Source organism: Macrotis lagotis, chromosome 1 (genome assembly GCF_037893015.1).
Source record: "Macrotis lagotis isolate mMagLag1 chromosome 1, bilby.v1.9.chrom.fasta, whole genome shotgun sequence".
Lineage (NCBI taxonomy): Eukaryota > Metazoa > Chordata > Mammalia > Peramelemorphia > Peramelidae > Macrotis > Macrotis lagotis.
In genome coordinates this window covers 883,316,272-883,338,927 of record NC_133658.1, presented here as the reverse complement: position 1 = coordinate 883,338,927, position 22,656 = coordinate 883,316,272, and the positions used below count along the sequence as shown (strand labels likewise).

The 22,656-nt window shown below is 34.1% G+C and overlaps 1 protein-coding gene across 7 annotated transcripts in view; it reads left to right on the top strand.

Moving 5' to 3' along the window:
- Nucleotides 1-22,656, top strand: part of KIF1B (kinesin family member 1B) — a 192,324-nt gene that overhangs the window by 97,021 nt on the left and 72,647 nt on the right. Inside the window, exon 21 of one of the 7 annotated variants that reach the window (XM_074218486.1) lies at nt 13,060-22,459. The exons of the other annotated variants lie outside the window; for them this stretch is intronic. Coding sequence (XP_074074587.1) covers nt 13,060-14,523 — 1,464 coding nt within the window. The 3' untranslated portion in view covers nt 14,524-22,459. Of the gene's footprint in view, nt 1-13,059; nt 22,460-22,656 lie in introns of those variants that run through there. 7 annotated transcript variants of the gene reach the window in all.

The window sequence follows — 22,656 nt, the reverse complement described above, 5'->3', positions numbered from 1 at the left end:
TAACTTGGTATATTTTCAAGCTGAAAATGTTGGTGGGTTATATTTTTTTTTGTAATTGTTGCATTATTGTTCCTGAATTGTAATTAACCCCTCTTCTTCTCTGGTTGCTAAGTGGTATAGACTTTCTTTTGGCATGTCTGGGTCTCTGTAATTTGAGATTCACTCCTTTTAGTTGTCCCCTCACGTAAGAACTCTGTCTGGGAGCCTATTATTGTATTATTTCCCTAGGGCTGAGTGTTTAATGAATCCTGAACTGTCTCATAGAGGATGTGACAGAAGGACTAAAATAATGTTGTTTTTGGCATTCTGTTAAACTTCCATGAATGTCACAGCCTTAGAAATATGTTTTAAAACACAATAAATGAAACCAAATAACATAAGTAGTTCTCACCTGAGATTAGCATTGAAATCTCAGCTATTGGCATTGATTATAACTTCTTTCTTTTGTATGGATTTGGATTCTCTTCAGTGTTTCTATGGTTTTTGTTTAAAGGCTTTGAATGTATAATTTTCTATTTAATTAATTGATTCAGGAGTGAGAATACTATTTTCCAAAGTAGTTGTTGATCACTTTATTTCTGAACAATTGTAGGAATATTAGAAAGAAATATAAAAGGAGTAAGGAAGAAAAACAGTTAATTAAAATTGTATGTGAAAACTGTAACATTTTCCTTGTTATCTCAAACTCAGAATTTTATTCCAGACTCTTAGCATGTATTAGTGACCCTGGACAAGTCATCAAGTCTCAGTTTCTTTATTAGTGAAATGGTGGTGCTAATATTTATACTGCCTACTTCTGGTTGATATGATGAATGTGTTGTAAACCTTAAAATATTATGTCAGATATAATTATTGTTATGATTAAAAATAATTGAGGCTTTAGGCTATAATGGATGAATAAGTCACAAGTGAACTCTGCTCAAGGAAAAAGTAACAAATATATTTTTTTTAGAAAGGGAGAAAATCCTCCTGAAAGGGGAAAAACTAAGAAATGGAATAAATGGAAAAATAAAGACTTCTTCCCCTCCATATAATGAATAAATACAGTTAGTTCTGAATTAGGTCAAATAATGACTACCATGGTGGTTGCTTGCGTATTTGAATTCATACTATTTGGATTTATAATTTTGTCAAATATAGCCAATGGAAATATGCAGGGAAAATTCAAATAATGCGATCACTTGATGGGATTTGTTATTTGACCTCTTTGCAATCTATGGGTATTATGGGATAAAAGAAAGCAAAGAAATTGCTGGAATGAAAGTTCAAGACTTTGGCAGCAACTAGGACCTCTTCCTCCTCTACCCTCCAAAATAGTATGGAGTTACTTCAAGAACCTCCAGAATAATTCAGGATTTCAGTAAGAAAGCAAAATGCAGAAAGGTGACATGAAACTCAAATGAAGAAAAAGGGTTATAGACAAATCTTACTAAATTATTGGACTCTAAGGACTCAAATGGCCTGGGCAGGTCATATTTTAATTTAAAAGTAAAGGAAAAAACACTCAAAATGGAGGATTGGAAGAACAATTATAAATTTTTTTCAAAAAATCAGTTAGAAAAATATTTCTTATCTCTATAAACCAAGGTGAGAGAACTTGGTGAGATAATCTCAGAATTTGTTGGCCTTCTAGAAAAATGTGAGCAAGAAGTCTGAATACCATATTTCCGGAAATCTTAAAATTTTAAAAAAATTGACTAAAGTTTTGGAGAGATCAGAATGCAAACAAAAAATACAAAATGAAGGTTTAACTAAATTTGTAAAAAAAAATTAATGATTTCTGAGTTTTTTATATCATTATAGTTTTCCCTACCATATTCTTTCCCCAGAGACCTGATTTAATAGTGTTTTTCAAAAATATTTTATTTCTTCCCAATTACAATGTAAAACCAATTTTTAATATTCTTTTTGTTTATTTTGAGATCGAAATTCTATCCCTCACTCCATCCTGTCCTCCATCTATGAGACACTAAGCAGTTTGATATAGATTTATACATGTGCTATCATGTAAAACATTTCTGGTTTAGTCATTTTGTGCAAGAAGACAGAAAGGAAGGAAAGAAAGAAAAAAAGAAAAAGAGTGAGCTTCTGTCTATATTCACACAACATAAGGTCTTTTTCTGGAAGCTGATGGCATTTTTCATTGAGTCCATTAGAATTGTCTTAGATGATATTGATGAGATTAGCTAAATTATTCACAGTTCTTCATTTTTCATTATTGTTGTTACTGTTAACAGTATTCTTCTTGTTCTGCTCATTTCATTTTACATCAGTTTGTGTAAGTCTTTCCAGGTTTTTCTGAAATATTCTTCTTGTCAGTTGTTATAATACAGTAGTATTTCATCAAAATTATAAGCCGTAACTTGTTCAGCCATTCCTCAATTAATGAAAATCCCCCCAATTTCTACTTCTTAACCACAACTAAAAGAATTTTTATGAATTTTTTTATACTTCTTTTCTTTGTTCTTGATCTCTTTGGGGTACAGACCTAGAAATGATATTGCTGGATTAGAGGGTAGTCACAGTTTTATAGCCTTTTGAGCATGATTCCAAATTGCTCTCTAGAATAGTTGAACCAGTTCACAACTCCAGCAACAGTGCATTGATATCCTGGTTTTCTCACGTCACTTCCAATGTTTATCATTTTTCTTTTTTGCTATATTAGCCAGTCTCATAGGTGTGAAGGGTACATTAGAGTTGTTTTAATCTGTATTTCTCTAATTAGTAGTGATTTAGAGTACCACAAAGGACTTTTATAAAGGAAAAATAAGGGGGGGGAAGGACATCAGCACAGCTGATTTATAATTGAAAAAGTAACTTAAATTTAATTCATCAGGAAATGAAGTTGTCAAAATCTTAGGTTTCCTTGTCAGAGAGAATCCTGGAGGGATTCTGTAAAAATAATTCACATGTCCATAAGAGTCCTGTTTCAGCTTCTACAAGCTAATTCAGTGACAGGAAACAAACCAAATGAACCTGAACCTGAACCATGGCATCTGGGCAACTTTGCAGTGAACCTCTACACATAGCATCTCAGTTACCTAGTCATTTTCCTAAGACTCTTAAGTTACAAATAAAGTGATGCTTTAAGGGAACAATTTTCCACTCTGGAAATATCCTCCAGGGGGCAGCTAGGTGATGCAGTGGATTAGAACACCGGCTCTGGAATCAGGAGGACCTGAGTTCAAAACCAGCCTCAAACACTTAATAATTACCTAGCTTTGTGATCTTGGGCAGGTCACTTAATCCCCATTGCCTTAAATAAACAAAATATTTTTTAAAAATTCCCTCCAGTGCTGAAATTACAGTTCTGTATTTCATAATCCATCAAATCCATATTTCCATAAAATGTGGTACTTGGAATGAGTAGGAGGGTAAGGTATCCCTGTGGGAGGACAAGGTATCTTTGTGTAAATTAAAAAAGATTTAGGTTAGATTATTGGAACCAAATCTAGCTGTCTATTACCTTGTGCTCATAAATAAGAAAAAAGCTTTTTGAAGAGAATCCAGTAGACACAAAACTATATATATATATATATATATATATATATATATATATATATATATATATATATACACACACACACACACACATACATATATACATATACACATATGTATGTACACACATATATTCATGTGTAAATATGTATGTCTATGTAAAGCCTTGAACTGCCTAATAAAAAGCTAAGAAAACTGCTTTTAGAAAATAAAACGGTCTACCGTTTTCAAGAAATTTACCTTAAAACATCAAATCATAATCATTTACATTGAAGGTCTAGGACAAGATTTCTTAACCTAGAGACTATGAGCTTAAAAACATTTTGTGCACTTAAAATCATATTTTGAGAAAGGGTCCACAGGTTTCATTAGGCTGACTGCCCAAAGAATTACACACAAAAGGTTAGGAATTCCTCCTACTCATTATTTGTTCCTGAATCTGTATTAGCATCTGGAAAAACTGTGTTATTGCATGCCTGTGAGTAATGGGCTAACCCTAGCGTCTGAGGAATTGAAGTTGAGGATCATCAAAAAGACCTTAGAAAAACCTTTGATAAATGTGAGTAGGCTGAAGCAAATTACAAATGAGAAATTATACAGACAATATGTTGTAAAGGATAGAATAAGAAACCACTAAGACTGGGTCAGCTAAGTGGTGCAGTAGATAGAGCACTGGCCCTGAAGTCAGGAGGACCTAAGTTCAAATTTGGCCTCAGACACTAAATAATTATCTAGCTGTGTGGCCTTGCATAAGCCACTTAACCCCCATTGCCTTGCAAAAAAAACTAAAAAAAAATAGCACTAAAGACTAAAGGGAGAAAAAAAATGAGCTAGGAACATTTTTAAGAACAGTGGAAAACAGATAATCTTCCAGATTCATTATAATGCATGCAATAGTAATAAAACTAGAAAATGACCCTCAGTGTGTTGAATGATCACCAAATAATAATCAACCATGTTCTTCAAAGAAATGCCACCTGATAGGCATAAAGACCTAAATCAAAGCCATCCAATCTTACTTTTAAAAGTTTTTATTGGAAATAATAGACAAGAATAGACTAGTTGCAGTAGTAGAAAATGATTATAGTAATCTGCTTTTTGATAAACCCAGAGTCCAGCTATTGTAATAAAAACTATCTATTCAATAAAAACTTATGGGAAAATTGGAAGTTAGTATAGAAGAAATTTAGATTAGACCAACACCTCACACCCTATACCAAGATAAGATCAAAATGGATACAGAATTTAGACATAAAAAAACAATATTATAGGGGTGGCTAGGTGCCACAATGGATAGAGCACCGGCCCTGGAGTCAGGAGTACCCAAGTTCAAATCTGGCCTCAGACACTTAATCATTACCTAGCCTGGCCTTGGGCAAGCCACTTAACCCCATTCACCTTGCAAAAACTAAAAAAACAAAAAACCCCACAATATTATAAGCAAACTAGAAGATCAAGGAATAGTTTACCTGTCAGGTCTATGGAAAGGGAAGCAGTTTATGACCAAGGAAGAGATGGAGAACATCACTAAAAGATAAACTAGATGATTTTGATTACATTAAATTAAAAAGCTTTTGCACAGACAAAACCACCATAACCAAGATCAAAAGAAATGTAGTAAGCTGGGAAACAATCTTTACAACTAGTATTTCTGACAAAGGACTCATTTCTAAAATCTACAGAGAGCTGAGTCAAATTTTTGAAAAAACAAGCCATTCCTCAAATTGACAAATGGTCAAGGATATGCAAAGGTAATTTACAGATGAGGAAATCAAAGCAATCCATAGTCATATGAAAAATTGCTCTAAATCATTACTTATGATAGAAATGCAGATTAAAGCATCTCTGTGGTACCACCTCACTCCCCTCAGGCTAGCCAATATGACTAGAAAGGACAATGAGCAGTGTTGGAAGGCATGTGAGAAATCTGGGACACTAATACATTGTTGGTGGAGCTGTGATCTCATCCAACCTTTCTGGAGAGCAATTTGGAATTAGGCCCAAAGGGTAACAAAATGTGCATACCCTTTGATCCAGTTATACCACTACTGGGTATATACCCTGAAGAGATGATGAAAAAGGGTAAAAACATCACTTGTACGAAAATATTCATGGCAGCACTGTTTGTGGTGGCAAAGCATTGGAAATCAAGTAAATGTCCTTCAGTTGGGGAATGGCTTAGCAAACTGTGGTATATTTATGTCATGGAATACTATTGTTCTACTAGAAACCAGGAGGGACGGGAATTCAGGGAGGCCTGGAGCATTTGCATGAACTGATATTGAGCCAGATGAGCAGAACCAGAAAAATATTGTATACCCCAACAGCAACATAGGGCTGATGATCAACCTTGGTAGATTTGCTCATTCCATCAGTGCAGCAATCAGGGACAATTTGGGGCTATCTACAATAGAGAATACCATCTATATCCAGAGAAAGAATTGTGGATGAATAAAGACCAAGGACTATTACCTTTAATTTAGAAAAAAAAAAACCTGATATCTTATTATGTAAACTTACTGTCTCTTATACTTTATTTTTCTTCCTTAAGGATATGATTTTTCCCTCATCACATTCAATTTAGATCATTGTATACCATGGAAACAGTGTAAAGACTGGCAAATTGCCTTCTGTGGTGGGTGGGGAGAGGGAAGCAAGATTAGGGGGAAAATTGTAAAATTCCAAATAAATAAAATCTTTAAAAAAGTAAAATAAACAAAAAGAAATAATAAACAAGATATTTTGAGGATTTGCCATTTTAGTGAGAGCTCTGCAGTAGCTTGGCTTTGTTTATTAAAACATTTAGTAAACCCAAAATTGCACTACTAGCCACATTTTAGAAAGTCCTGGCATAAGCAATAAGGTTGGTTTGGACAGAGTATTGGAAAAACTGAACTTGATAACTATATGAAGACTTTTGAAAGGAGAGTAGTACAGTAAACATTTCTCATTCTCTTATAGGACTTACACAAAAATTAATTTTTTTACTAGAACTAATAAATAGATGTAGCATGGCAGAAATCTTAAACTTTTATGAACCATAATAGAATAAAAATTATAATCAACAAAGAAAATAAGAACAAACTATTAAGACCCATTTGGAAACTAAAATACAGTATTTACAGTTAAATGGGTCACAGAGTAAGTCATTAAAAGAGTTTTTTTAAAAATAGGACAATGGTAGTAGTAGGAAAAATTCATGAGATACAGCTAAAGAAGTCTTTATGGTTAAATCACTTCCCTTACCACTTATTTAACAAAAGAGAAAAAGAGATGACAAATGAGTATGCAGTTTTAAAAGAATCTCCAGATAACAAGTTAACTCCACAACAAGTGCAAAAGAGATGTTGAATACTAAAGGATCAATAAATATCATTTAAAAATTTTTAAACTAATAAAATATTTAGTGGATTTTTTTAAGAAAAATAAATTTGGCAAGCCATCAGACACATTTGATCAAGCAAAGAGGAACATTGAATTACCAAAATAAGAAATGGGCAGTCATAGCAAATGGAAAAAAAAATAAATTTAAGAAACTGTGTCTTTGATTCCTTGGTAACAAGATTGAAACTTAAAAATTATGAATGTGTAAAAATGTGTGAAAGAAGAAAGCATGAATTAGATAATGCAAGTAACCCAATTTCAGAGAAACTAAGCAAAGTCTAACTGAGCTAAAAAATCAGCTAGATAATGGATTTACAAGCAAATTCTTTTACACTTTTAAGGTACAAATAATAAACTGTTTTGAGAATTAGAGAAAGAAGACACTGAACCAATCTCTTTCTATTAGATAAACTTGGTTCTAAATCCCCAAAGGGAAGGAGAAATCAGAAAAAAAAAAGAACTGATGTTTAAAAATTTTCCACACAACCCCTCATTTAAGCTTGCCTCAAATCATCTGGTGTGAATACTTGCTGGTGCTACCCTCATTTTACATAGCAGGAGCTGCAGTTTCTAGAGGTAAATAATAATGAGGAATCTTGGAAAACAAAAGCATGTGTCATAGAAATTAAGTGACTTGCCCTTAATGATAAATGTGGAAAACCAAATTTGAACCCAGGTCCTTTTATTCTCAAATTTAATCTGCCACACCAGATTGCTTTCCCCTAGAAACTAACTAGAATGGTATCACTAATGAATATTATTTTAAATTATTAAATAAGCCCCTAAATTATAGCAATATATAGTTATGATTAAGTTGAATTTATGCCATTAAAGAAAAGGTGAGTCAACATTAAGAAAGTAAATAGTATAATAAATATTTATAACAAAACCACATGGTTATATCCATAGATATGGGGCGGGGGGGCTTCTATAAAATGCAGTACTCATGTTAATAATACTGAAAAGCATTCAAATGAAAGGATTTTAATTTGACTAAAAGCATCTATCTACAATGAGAGGATACAGTTATTTGTAATTGAAAGGCATTGAAGCTTTTCCAGTAAGTTCAGAATTGATGTTAGAATGACTATTTTCACAATTATTACTTGACAACAAAAGAAATTTAGCTCTAGGTATAAGTGAAGCTAGAGGGGCGGCTAGGTGGCGTAGTGGATAAAGCACTGACCCTGGAGTCAGGAGTACCTGGGTTCAAATCCGGTCTCAGACACTTAATAATTACCTAGCTGTGTGGCCTTGGGCAAGCTGCTTAACCCCATTTGCCTTGCAAAAAAAAAAAAACCCTAAAAAAATAAAAATAAAAAAATAAGTGAAACTAGAGAAATGGATAGATATTAGAAATAAGAAGAAAAATCATGTCCTTTTTGAATAAAAGGATATTTGATACAGAATAATTTAGATAATCAGAAAAAAATCCATGTAATATAGATTAAAAAGTCAAAAAAAGGCAAATTTAAATTTGACCTAGAGAAAGACTTCCTAATCTTTTGTCCAAGGGTCATCGTATCTACTGAAACTCGATCTGAACTGACACCATGCCCTGCACTCTCTCTACTCTGCCATCAACCTGCCCCATTAGTAGAGGTTATGTTCCAGATTATTTTAAATATTTGTTTTAAAGGAAATGATTTTTCACATGTGAACTTGAATAAGGACATTGTCCCTGAGGTCTTTTCCCAGCTCTGTGTTTATGTGATTTCTTCCAATTGTTTTCAGGGAGAAGAAGGATTATTCTGTATCCAATCTAACAATATAAATTCTCAAAAATCTTCAGTTATCTGTATTTTAGAGGAAAAAGCCAGGAAAAAAGATGAATTAGGAGAAATATTTGTTAGTCACAAAGTTAACTAAATGTTAACTAAATGTTGGGGTGTTTACCCATAAAGATGTATGGGACTCATAGAAGTACAGATGTAAAATAAATTTGACTTAGATAAATGAAGGGGAAAGAGTCATTGTTCATAACTCATCTAGACTAGTATCGGAATGCACATTAGTTTAGATGTTTAATTCCATGACAATCACATTGCTAAAAAGATACTTTATAAAGTAAGACAATAATAATACCACAAAATTGATATGAAGGAACAAAAAATCAAGAATTATAAAAGTAAATGAAAAAAATTGGGAGTGGTTTGCCCTTCACTAAGCAAGACTTAGAAGCATATGAATAGCCATCTAGTTATTAAGAAACCCTTAAGACAAATTGGCTGGTGTTTTGGTAGAAAACCAGGTTGAAACAAGCATTTTTATTCCATTATTCCCCAACAAATTTCACATAGATTCATTATCTAAAATAAAGTCACATCACAAAAAACAAGAAGCATGGATTCACATGTCTCATTACTAGAGATCTGTTTGAAACTAGCCATCCTAGAAAACAAGAGTCAAAAGGTAACTAAAAATGGGTGCCACTAAACTATTCATATGTATTTCTGCAACTGCTTTGAGTGAGAAAACTATATTAGCATATTTTAAAATATTTCCCACATATATTTTACTTAGGTTTGAGCTGCACTGGAAAATGTTGTGGACCACATGGCCATGGGTCAAGTGTTTAATACCTCTGATTATAGAGTCTATTAGAAAGGTTTAATAGTATGCAGATAAAACATAACTTAAGATTAAAAGAATTTATGAACTTAAAAGAACCTTCACATGAAAACATCTGATAAAAATATCTAAAATATGTGGGGAGTTTTTATGCAACTCAGTAAGAATTAGAGCTTTTCCCTAATAGAAAAATGATCCAAGAAATTTTTTTCTAAAGGAAAAATGCAAATTGTTAATTAACAATAATAATATTACCAATGAACAAATTAAACAACTCTAAAGAATCACGTCACACTCATTAAATTGACAAATATGATTTAAAAATCATTGGTTAAGGTGCAGCTAGGTGGCACAGTGGATAGAGCACTGACCCTGGAGTCAAGAGGGCCTGAGTTCAAATCCGGCCTCAGACACTTAATAATTAACCTAGCAGTGTGGCCTTGGGGAAGTCACTTAACCCCATTGCTTTGCAAAAAAACCTAAAATGAAAAAATCATTGGTTAATTAAAAATTAATATGGGTGGAGTATATATGGTGAAGTTCTAATTTTTTGCTTGACCCCAGAAGGTCAGACTAGACATAGATGACGAAAAAGTCAAAAAGGTAAATTTAAATTTCATTTAAAGAAAGACTTCCTAATCTTTTGTCCAAGGGTCATGTATCTACTGAGCCTCAATCTGAACCGACAAGCACACCCTGTACTCTCTCCACTCTGTCATCAACCTGCCCCATTAATGGAGGTTATCTAATTCTAGATTATTTTAAATATTTGTTTTAAAGGAAGTAATTTTTCACATGTGGACTTGAATAAGGACATTGTCCCTGAGGTCTTTTCCCACCTCTGTGATTATGTGATTTCTTCCAATTGTTTTGGGTGAGAGGAAGGAAAGTTGAAAAATTATTCACACTCTTATGGTCTCTCTATTAGGTTTAGGCAATTGATACTAAATATCTATTTAAAATATTCATAGCATCATTATAAGAGCAAAACGTTAGACACCGATCATTTGTCCAAAGATTGGGAAAAGCTAAGTTAGTTAAAGTATATGTAAGGGATCAATATTATACCATAAATGAATATTAAAAATTCAAAGAAATACAAAAACTTATATGAAGTTTAGCAGAATAAAGAAAGCAGAACCAAAAGATAGTATACTCAAATGTATAGCTATTGAGAGCTAGACAACTTTAAAGAGCAAAACAACTCAAGAATTCCTACTAAAATTGGTAATAACATTAAAATCTACTCCTTTCCTATCTCTTGCAATCTTTGATAGATAATTTGGTTTGTGTATGTATGCAATGTTGGACCTGGTGTTAGAAGACTGTTTTTGTATCCTGTTTTATGAGCTCTGTAACCTGGGGAAAGTTACAACATCTTTGAGTTTTTTTATATTTAAAATATAGATAATAGCACCAGTACCTGTAGTCCTCTACCTCACAGGGTTGATGTAATGTTCCACCTAAGTAGTGTACATAGAAAGTTTTTTAGCATTTGTGCTCAGTGTCAGATTTTATGCATTGTTAGGGGATTGACTTATGAGTTTAGTGTTTGTGAGATTTGTGGAACAAAACTAGCTATTAAAATTAATAATAATCCATGAACTTAATTCATATATATTTTCAAAAAATTATTTAATCATAGAATTATATTTATTATAGAATACTATAAACTAGCTGTTTAATGCCACATTTCCAAGTAGACTAAGAAAGCTTACAGAATAAAATCCCTTCAAAAGGACAAGAAATAAAGTTATAATATATATTTTTGTTTTTTTAGGAGGTAAATTACTCACCACTACTAGACAGGTCAATATCTTCAGAAATTATGAACTTCTTATTATACTTGCTATTAAATATTATCTGCTTTTCTCATCAATAAATATGCCTTTATATACATGTATATATGTAAATGTACACTATGTTTATTCTATTCTGAAAAATGAATTAGGATTGACTGTTTTCAAAATATACTTTTTTTTGCCTTATCTTGAAAAGCTTATTTGGAAAAATGCAACTTAGCCAAGGAAAATGGTCGCTTTGACTTGCCATTTTGTTTTTCATTATTCAGTTTCTATAAAACTTTATTTATATTTAATGAAACTGATTTATGTACCCTTTTAAAATACCCAATTGTTAAAAAAAAAAGAAGATACTGTAGAATAGGCTTTTCATTAATAAACCTTAAAGATTGCTTATTAAGGATTCAATTTGATATGTTCATCCTAAATCATATTAGCTTTTAAAAACACTGATTGTAAAGATTACTTTAGAACCAGACAGTTTGACAATTCTGCTATTTTTAAATTGATAAATTCTTAATTTTTTGCAGTTAGTATGTCATCGAACAAGAGCTAGACCTTTTAATGACTTTTATCTGCCCTGAAGTTAAAGTCCAATACTCTTCTGTACTACTTAAGCTGTCTCAGCAACTACAAATAGCATTTGTATGTTTCTATGTATAATAACTTAGTAAAAAACAATATTTTTTAAAAAAAATAGCTGAGAGACAGCTAAGTGGCACAGTGGATAGAGCACCAGCCCTGGAGTCAGGAGTACCTGAGTTCAAATCTGGCCTCAGACACTTAATAATTACCTAGCTGTGTGGCCTTGGGCAAGCCACTTAACCCCATTTGCTTTGCAAAAACCCTAAAAAAAAAAATAGCTGAAGAACTTAATAAAAAGAAAATTTAAACAAAACATATTTGACCTAGTAGGTTTTTTAAATTATGATCTGCCACTTTCTAGTATTTTATAGCGAGGTTTTTCCCCTTATGAAAAATTATCATAATTGCATTTGTTTTTTTCCTGTTTTTTTTGAACAGCAAACCTTTTCTCTGTATGTAAATTGGATGCATACATAATTAATGACATGAGAAAGCTGCAAATTGAAACCATTTTCATGGGAAGAATAGTCTTACATTTATTTATCTCATAGTAAACTTCCATGGTGGTTAAACTCTCACACTGAATTCTGTATAGATGCACTCTGGGCACCTTTAACACCTTCCTTGTTGACTGCTTAGTTTCTACTTTCTTATCTCCTAACTTTTTTCTAGGGCTCCTCTCTTTTTAGTAAAGCCAACTCTAAACAACAACCAAAAACAATGCCTCGGCATACTACAGCATTACTAACCAATGTTAATCTGGCTACTCGTCACACCTCTGTATGACACCTGTGCTCGCTCATGGGGGAAAGAGTTTCTGGAAGACACAGCAACAATAACCAAGGCAAATGTGGGGAGTGTTTGCATGGTTTTAAAGCATGTCTGGGGTGCAGCTTTTTGGGCTTTTAAAAAAAGAGATGTATTGTCTCATTGGTTTGGGGTGATCAAAAGTGAGTGAAATATTTATAATATTCACTTTATCAGACATCATGAGAATTTTTTAAGTAGAGATGGCATCATTTAAATAATGAGCCTATGGGCCAATGACTTTTTAGTATCTTAATATTGTGTCCTGAAAAGTTATCACATTATTTAATTTATTTTTTAAGTTTGGTTAAGTTTTTTTTGCTTGATTTTTTTTCTTCAATTTGATTTTCCTTTTTCCATTTTAATTTTGGTTATCTGGGGGCCATTTTTTGATTTTGTTTTTCCAAAGGATGCAGATTCTGATAGCGGGGACGATTCAGACAAGAGGTCCTGTGAAGAGAGCTGGAGGCTGATTACTTCCCTGAGAGAAAAACTACCTCCTAGCAAGTTACAAACCATTGTTAAAAAATGCGGGCTCCCTAGCAGTGGGAAGAAACGAGAACCAATCAAAATGTACCAGATTCCCCAAAGAAGGCGCCTCAGCAAAGACTCCAAATGGGTCACCATCTCAGACCTCAAGATTCAGGCTGTAAAAGAAATCTGCTATGAGGTTGCCCTCAATGATTTCAGACACAGCCGACAAGAGATTGAGGCCTTAGCCATTGTTAAAATGAAAGAACTTTGTGCCATGTATGGAAAGAAAGACCCCAATGAGCGAGATTCTTGGAGGGCAGTGGCCAGAGATGTCTGGGACACAGTTGGTGTTGGAGATGAGCGAATTGAGGATGTAATGGCCAATGGGAAAGGAGTCACTGATGTAGATGATCTCAAAGTACACATAGATAAACTGGAGGATATTTTACAAGAAGTCAAAAAACAAAACAACATGAAAGATGAAGAGATCAAAGTATTGAGAAATAAAATGTTAAAAATGGAAAAGGTCTTGCCACTGATTGGATCACAAGAACAGAAATCTCAAGGAAACTACAAAAGTAAAGATCCAAACTTTGCTGCTGTCACTAACAAATCAGACAGTGAGGAACCTGGAAAAGAAGAGCGTGTTTCACAGTTGATGGATGGGGATCCAGCCTTTAGACGTGGGCGTCTTCGGTGGATGAGGCAAGAGCAAATTCGATTTAAGAACTTGCAACAGCAGGAGATAACCAAGCAGCTCCGCAGACAGAATGTACCACATAGATTTATTCCCCCAGAGAACCGAAAGCCTCGATTCCCATTTAAGAGTAATCCCAAACACAGAAACTCTTGGAGTCCAGGAACGCATATCATTATAACAGAAGATGAGGTTATAGAATTAAAAATTCCAAAAGAGGAAGAGGATAGAAAAGGAAGTGAAGAGAACCAAGAAAAAGTTGGTAGAGCAATGTCTAAGGACCCCCAATCCACATGGGGTCATCAAGGTAATCGAAGCCAAGATTCCATACAAGTTAGCAAACAGCATCTTAATAATCATCAGCAACAGCCACCTCCTCAGTTACGATGGAGAAGTAATTCCCTCAATAATGGCCAGCAGAAAAATGTTCGTGCTCAGTCTACATCATCAGAATCATTACAGTCCTTCAATGGGCATCAGAATCCTGATCTACAAGCTTTCCAGCAGAAGCGCCATATTCATCAGCACCGCCAGCCTTACTGTAATTACAACACTGGAGGACAAATGGAAGGCAATGTATCCAGTTTCTACCAGAAGCAGACCGATCGACCCAACCACTATAACCAGTTTGTGACGCCACCTCGAATGAGAAGACAGTTCTCTGCACCTAATCTCAAAACTGGTAGAGAAACCACAGTGTAACTTACTTGGACAAGCTTGAAATTTTGTTGGGAGAAAAAGGGGAATGGTAAAGTTGATTTATGATTGAAAAACACTTGAAATGGTCTCCCTTTGTGTTCTGCAACCACACATAGGATTCCTGTTGTGATTTTTGATGTTGTATTCCAGCAGAGATTTAGTTCTTAATCTTACACCTTACATAAAGCACTGGAATTTGAATATATCCCTTTTTGATTGTTTATCATTGATGGGACATTTTCTGGAAATTTGGAAGACCATTTGTATTCCCTGATTTTTCATGAAAATTTGTGTGTGTGCTTTGTGTGTGCCAGATTATTGGATTTAATTACAAGAACTTTTCTGTTTTGATCTAGTGCTACTGTTTCAAAGTTTAAATGGGACTTTGCTGTCCAGAATGAATTGCCTCTTAAATTTAGTGACAGTTAAAAAGGGAATATTTATCTAGTGTTGAATGTCATGTTTCTTAACTGTTAGAAATTGATAAAATGGTATACAACTGTACAGTCACAACTTTAGATTTCAGTCCAACTTCCATTTTCCCTTCCCAAATTGGATTTAACTGTCCATAAAACCAAAACTTGATTTTGACTGACATGGAAGTATTATAGAGCTTTGCATTTTACACAGAGCTACTCTTTTTCTTCCATGGTTTGCAGGGAAGAGCTGAGTCAGTTATTTTGTAGAATGGATGAAGAAAGCTGTTTTTCTCCTTCCTAGTTCTGTAAATGTCATAACTTGTATGAAATTACCATGACATTGAAACTTGTATTAGATGGCGCAGTAATTGGGAGTATGTATATTGTTTGCAGCTTGAATCTTAACCCACTGTGTAATGAACTTTACATGTTCTTGCTCCAACTTAAAAATGACAGTAACAAAATGCCAAGAAAGCATTCTAGTCTTGGAATAGTACTGCTTGTATGAGAATGCGGGGTGGGATGGGAGGGGACAAGACAAGGAAATGATACTGCTCTCATAGAAAAGATGAAATAATAACAATAAAGTTGGTTTGAGCTTGAAAGTGTAGATGCTGAAGGTGTTCTTTTAGTTAGAAATTATTAAAAAATCTTCTTAAGCTTTTACAAATCTAATTGAGAGTAGAAAGACTGGTAAAAATCTGTGTTCCTATAGATAACCTCATTTTTAGTGCATTCTGGTTTCAGATCGTTTCACTCTTTGGAGAATCCAGTGGAAAATGAAAATATTAGGGGTGGCTAGGTGGCATAGTAGATAAAGCACCAGCCCTGGAGTCAGGAGTACCTGGGTTCAAATCCAGTCTCAGACACTTAATAATTACCTAGCTGTGTGGCCTTGGGCAAGCCACTTAACCTCATTTGCCTTGCAAAAAACTAAAAAAAATGAAAATGAAAATATTATTGATGGGAAGAGATTGGTTTCCTTTTCAGCTTTCTTCCCATTCCTTTGTGCCACATTGCCAGAAAGAGTGTGAGGAACCAGACATGTCTGTAAAGTTCACATTGTTCAAAATTACACAACTTAAGACATCTACTCAACTTTGAACCTTCTTAGATGGTGAGGAAAATTACAGAGCAGGTTACGTTTAAGGAAGCCTTAAGGATATAATTGGGGGTGGGGTTGTTTTGGAGAGGGGTATTGTGTGTGTTTGTGTGTGTTGTGTGTGTGCACGTGCACATGTGTGTGTGCACTTTGGCCTTATTGAAACACATTACTATTATGGGATTTGTTTCTTTGCTTCTGAGAAGATGCTTTCTTAATGTGCTAAAAAGCATTCATTTGCTTCATATTAGCTCTTTCAACTTTTACCTTCAAAAATAAAAATCAGAATTTTTGGAGGACTTATTTGCCTTCAATGTTTGAACCCAATCCTATTTTTAAACTTTTTGTTGTTAATTGAATATGGGAAGAATCACCCTTAAAATGCATTCAGTAAAAATGACAATCTCCTGTTTTCAAATTGCATGAATGTATTTGGTAGACTACCTCAGGTCACTTCATTTGGTGTAGGCCATCTTTGTCCCTTATCATTTTATCCTTAGGTTAGGCAGTTGAAACCAACCTGTCCTTTCATATGTTCTCAGTCTTCTACTTCTGCAAAAAAGTATACATTTTAAAATGTGAAAATTAATTACTCGAGCCTCAACTCTAGAAAATGTTCTTTTTTTGTCTCCAACTTCCAATTTGATAGTTACATGATTTTTACATAGGGTAGCATATTTAATCTATGTCTATGCTACCTGTTCCCTTTAGACAGTGGAAGTAACTTGGTAAATTGTTAAAATAAAAAAAAATTTATTTTCTTTTACACTTAGGAATATAGTATGCAATATGATATTCCAAAGAATTTCATATATGTCTGTCACATTTGATTATATACTTGTGCTCATTTGCTATTATTTTTTTACTTGTTCTCTTGGTCAAAAAAAAATCTTCAGAACTCTAAAAATAGCCCTTTAGTGCACAGAATTCAGAGAGAAAAATCATCCAAGATTTGGCAATTAGGGCTGATGACATTTATGTCCTGTAAAAGCTCATTTCAAAAGAGATTTGTTTTAGTGAATAGTCTAATATGAATAAACCTACATCATTGATTCTCTGGATGAAATTATTAACCCTTCTTACACTTTGAAATGTGGCATTGTCAATTTAACCCAGTTTTACAATTTGAATAGCTTGTCCTCTTAAGCTTAAGTAGTGGAGGTATAGAGAAAGATGATCAGAACTTTAGTTACTATTATTATGGTAGTGTCAATAACCACTAGTGTGACTGAACAAAAATGCAGCTCTTAAAAGACTTGGCACTAGATAGTGATAGGATGGATAGTAATGGGAATCCAGGGGAGCCCTACTAGCTACTGGCAATTCACAAACCAAAATGTATCACTAAGAGAGTAAAATAAAGGTAGAAAGCAGCATTAATGATATTGTATGAATTTGTTTCAAAGTGATTTTTTTCCTTTAAATGATTTTTACTACTTAGCTGTCCTTAGCAGTGTAGAATGTTACTTTACTAGAAAAGGGATTGGACTTCGTTCATTACATTGAAGTGGCTTGAAGTGACCATACTGTTCATATTTTAGATAAGGATAGTAATGCTGAAATTTTAACACTTATGGGTCTGTTGAAACTGACTCTCAAACTACAGGAGATGATGCAGTATTGAATTTTGTTAATGATTAAATTCTGTTAATGATCATTTATTCAGTTGCCTTAATGAATCACCTTCAAGGTAGGGACAGGAGAGGTTTCTTCTGACTTCATCTCCCTTAAGGAAGAAACCTTCTTAGGAGCGATGCAAATTAGGGTATTTGCCTGAGAAATTGAGGGCCATTTGATAATGAATAATTTTAGTAATGTGTATTTAATGTTGTCATCCCTTATGGATAATAAAATTTGCTTTAGATATTTGTCTTGAACCATTTTAGGATGTGAAATTCATGTTAATTTTTCTTCCCATTTTACTGTAAGAGGAAGTGTTGAATCTTTCTTCCAATAAAAAAGAAAAACCCTGTGGACTTTACCATTTGTTTCCATGTTTCTTAGCCTAAAGATTCTGAAGACTGTCTGGAGTACAAGAACTTAAGCTCTAGAATAGCAGAGCTAGCTTGTATTGCTACAGAGGTCCTTCAATAAATTCTGAAACTCTTTCAGAAGTGGGTGCCTAATTCCCCAGTTTGAGATTAGGGGAGAGTGAAATAATGTGGGACCTGACTTGGGAGGTCTCCATTTTCTCATCTGGAATTAAAAATGGAATCCTATCCAATACTCCAGTGCAAGATTAATTCACTGGGGCAGCTAGGTGGCACAGTGGACAGAGCACCGTCCCTAGAGTCAGGAGAACCTGAGTACAAATCAGATCTCAGAAGCTTAATAATTACCTAGCTGTGTGACCTTGGGCAAGTCACTTAACCCCATTGCCTTGCAAAAAACAAAAAAAAATCAACCCACTAAATAGTTAGTCCTAGATTTTTATTTTTCCTTTTAGCAAAAGTCTGCATTCTTAATTAAAATCTGAGCACCTTCTTTATAGAATATTATAGTTAAGAAGCATTTTTCCTAAAGCAAAAAGGATGAAACCATCACTTTTTCATTCATTCTTAGGATTATTTCGTTTTCAAATGCTCATACAGACAGAAGTTAAACTTGATGGGATAAAATCTTGCATATCACTGTTTTCTTATATTTGAGCCATATATATAAACATCATTTTCTTCTTTGGTAGGAGTTTGTTTCACTTTTGACTTTTACAATCTACCACTGTAAATGAATAATACTTAACCAATACCAGCTGCAGGTGGGCCAGTTTAACCTCCTACATTCCATCCATAAAGCCTATATATTATTTTACCTTTCATTCATTTCCTACTGTCCATTAGAAAACAACCAAGCTAACCCAGTTCCTTGATAATGATAATGTTTGTCCTTTGTTCTTAAAGAAGACCATGACATCAGGAAGGTGATGCCATGACAAGCAAGTGAACTGGATTTGAGTGAGGGGATGCTGGGCTAAGTCACCAGCCTCACTTCTCACTTTATGCTTCAGAGCCATTTGTGTCCTGTGGTTAGATATGAATCAGGATGACTGGAGATGGCCCTGGATGTGAGGCAATCAGGGTTAAGTGACTTGACCCAAGGTCACACAGCTAATAAGTGTCAAGTATCTGAGGCTCGATTTGACTCCAAGGCCAGTGCTCTATCTGCTGTGCCATGTAGCCAAATTATGCCATTTGCTGAGAACTCCTAGTCAACAAGAAATGTTTTTTTCTTGAAAAATGGGGGGGGGGGGAATCAATGGAATTTAGTCAGAAGAAATCTACTCTGTTATGTGATTTGTCAATTTTTCATAAGGTAGTTTTTGCCTTTAATTTTATTTCTCAGAAGGCACAGATCTGATACATGTAGAGCTGTGCCTTTGAAAAGTGTCCATTCTGAGATGGTTCATCTGAATTAGTTTGGGAAAGTGACTTAGGATCTTTATATGTGAACCCTCAACAGCTGTTGGCTAATTGCATCATATGTAAAATTTATCTTCCATGATTGTCTATTTTTCACTCTAGGTGGGAGACCTTTTTTTTTGGTCTGGGAGAGCTCAAGGATTCCTTCTCAGAATAATGTTTGTAGTCTACATTCCTCCTTTAAGTTAGAAATGACTAAAAAAATAAAGATAGAGGTTTTTTTTCAAGTTTTCAAACACCCCCTATCCCCAAGTCTCTCCTCAGACTTAGTTTAAGAATCTATAATCAAAAGAACAGCAGCCCTCCTAATCATCACTAGTGTTTATATAATACTTTTAAGATTTGCAAAGTGCTTTATAGTTATCTAATTTTGAGGACCATTTGGTCTTCACAGTCCTATAAGGTAATTGCTGTTTTTTCCATTTTACACCTGAGGAAAAGGAGGCTCAGATAAAATGGCTTACCTAGGATCATACAGCTAGTCAATGTCTAAGACTGGATTTGAACTTAGGTTTTCCTGTCTATGCTGCAGTACTCTAACCAATCAGTTTTTATACTTCCCATTAGTTTCAGATAAAACCAAATACTAAGCTTTGGAATAAGACCTGGGACCTTCTTGACTCTTAAGTACAATGCTTTCTAACTACTGTCCCAACAGGGCGGCTAGGTGGCCCAGTGGATAGAGCACTGGCCCTGGAGTCAGGAGTACCTGAGTTCAAATTCGGCCTCAGACAATAATTACCTAGCTGTGTGGCCTTGGACAAGCCACTTAACCCCATTTGCCTTACAAAAACCTTTAAAAAAAAAGACAGCTTAGAACCTTTAGCTTGGAGTCCAAATTATCTGGAAGAGGTGAGAGGTTCAATTCCAAACACTGATCCTTCCTGAAATATGATCTTGAGCTAGTCACTTAACATCTGTAGGCCCAGACCACTCTATGTATGGTGTATGGAAGGCTAAACATCCTTTAATTTTGAGTCATGTAGGCAGTTTCCACCCCTGGAGTTTTCTACATAGATGAAATCATCACCCAAATGTAACATTTTATAGAAGCCTATCTGTTATAGCACAACTGCACAGCCATGACAGCAAGTAGTGCAAAGAATAGTGCTGTGAAGTCAGCCTCAGTTTCTTATTGTGGGCAAGTCACTCTACTTCTACCCACCTCAGTGTTCTCATCTGTAAAATGGGGACAGTCATGGCACCTACCTCCCAGGGTTGTGAAGATCAAAGAAGATACTTGAAGAGTGTTTAGTACAAGATCAGGCATGTAACTGCTCTAGAAATGCTAAATATCATTGTAACTTGACCAGGCTTATTACTGAAATATTTTCCATACTTGATGAACAAACAGGAAAATGTCCAGGTTCCCTTTCTAAGTTCAAAGGCTCCAATATATTAATTGTAGATCACAAAACATTTTAAAAAGTGCTTTATATTTTAAAGCACTTTGACACTTACAAACTCCCTTATATTCATTATAATATCAGAACTGGATAACAACTTCATGAAGTAGAATATTTTATTTCCATTTTATAGATTTAACAAATTAAACTTTAAAGAATTTTAAGCAACTTGCTCACTACACATAGTTAATTAGTATCAGGGAATGACCCTAAACCCAAGTCTTCTGGCTTCCCATCTGCTTTGCTCCCGAATTACCATAAAACAATTTTTTGTTAGTAAAGATGTAATCTTATCTCTTGATAAATGCTACTTTCCCTACCTAGAGGAAAAAATATGAGCCTGAGAGAATGTATGTATGTAGTAGATGCTCAACCCACACAGCATTTAAAATTGTTTCCTTTTCTGTCCTCCATGGTAATGAGGAGCCAAGTATGAAATAATTTGTCGAGTATACTTTTAGTGGTGTTCTGCAAAATAGAATATGTTTTTAATTCCAAATAGCCAGTTCCCTTCCCTCCCTACCACAACCCAACCCTGAAATTCTCTGGACTTTAAAAGAATCTTCATTAATGGACCACACCTAAGAAGTCCAAGAAAACAGGAAAGCTCTGGGTTGGGCTCTTTTGGAATGCTATTGTTACACTTTTTAATTCTCGGGGAGGTCTCTTTTATCTAGCCTTCCTGGTTTTGCTTTTACAATATGTCTTTAGATCAGTGACTTAAGGTAGAGTTTTTTTTGACTACCCCAATATTCTGAAAGTAGATACTTTCAAAAAAAGAAATTAGTTAAAATCTGTGCTCAATCCTAGAAATGAGGTCCATCAGCATAAACAAATCACCGTATATCTCATTCTGCATACATATTTTAACCCTCCCATTTTGATGGAAATAGTTTTTTTCCTGCAGATTATTTTTTTATACTTGTTCTATACTACATGGTTGAACAGAAATAAAGTATAGGTATGAAACACATTTATAGAAAATGATAGAAAATGATCCAGTTTTTACTGTGAGAGTTACATGGTGGAACAAGATTTGTTTTTTTAATGGGTTTAGTTTTTTTTTTTGCTATCTCTGCCTTTAGTGTTATTTATATCTTTCACCCTAGCTGCACATAATGAATTTTTGACTTGATAAATTTGAGTTTCTTAGTACCTCCTATATTTTCACAGAATAGGATATTTTATAGTGAAATCTCTTTTAAGTCCTTTAAAATATTTTGAAGATTGGATGATCTTAAAGTATGTGATAGGACAGTAACCCCCTAATGCACTCATTGATATCAGCTATTATTAGCATTAGTTTTCTAGTGTATAGATAGAGTTAGCTAGATGGCAAAGTGGACAGAACTCCAAATTTGGAGTCAAGGTTACCTGAGTGAAAATCCAGCTTCAGTCTTCACTATCTGTTTGATCCTGGGCAAGTAGCTTTATCACTGTCTGCTTCAATTTTCTCATCTGTAAAATGGGGTTAATAACAACACTGCCTGCCCTCCTAGGGTTTTTGTGAGGATCAAATGAAATATTATAAATAAATATTATATTATAAAAAACCTTAAAATACTATGTAAATGCTCACTATTATAACAGCTTAGTTAATAAGATAACCTTTCTCATAATAAGCAAATTAATTATATACATTATTTTATTAGTTCTTAAAATAGTCCTTTGAAAATCTAGATATATGAATTCTCTACTAATCCAGAAATAGAAGCCATAAAGCTAATCATTCTGCCCTTAAAACATAAAACATTTTAATAGCTAAAATCTTTATTTTCCTCATTAGATGAGAT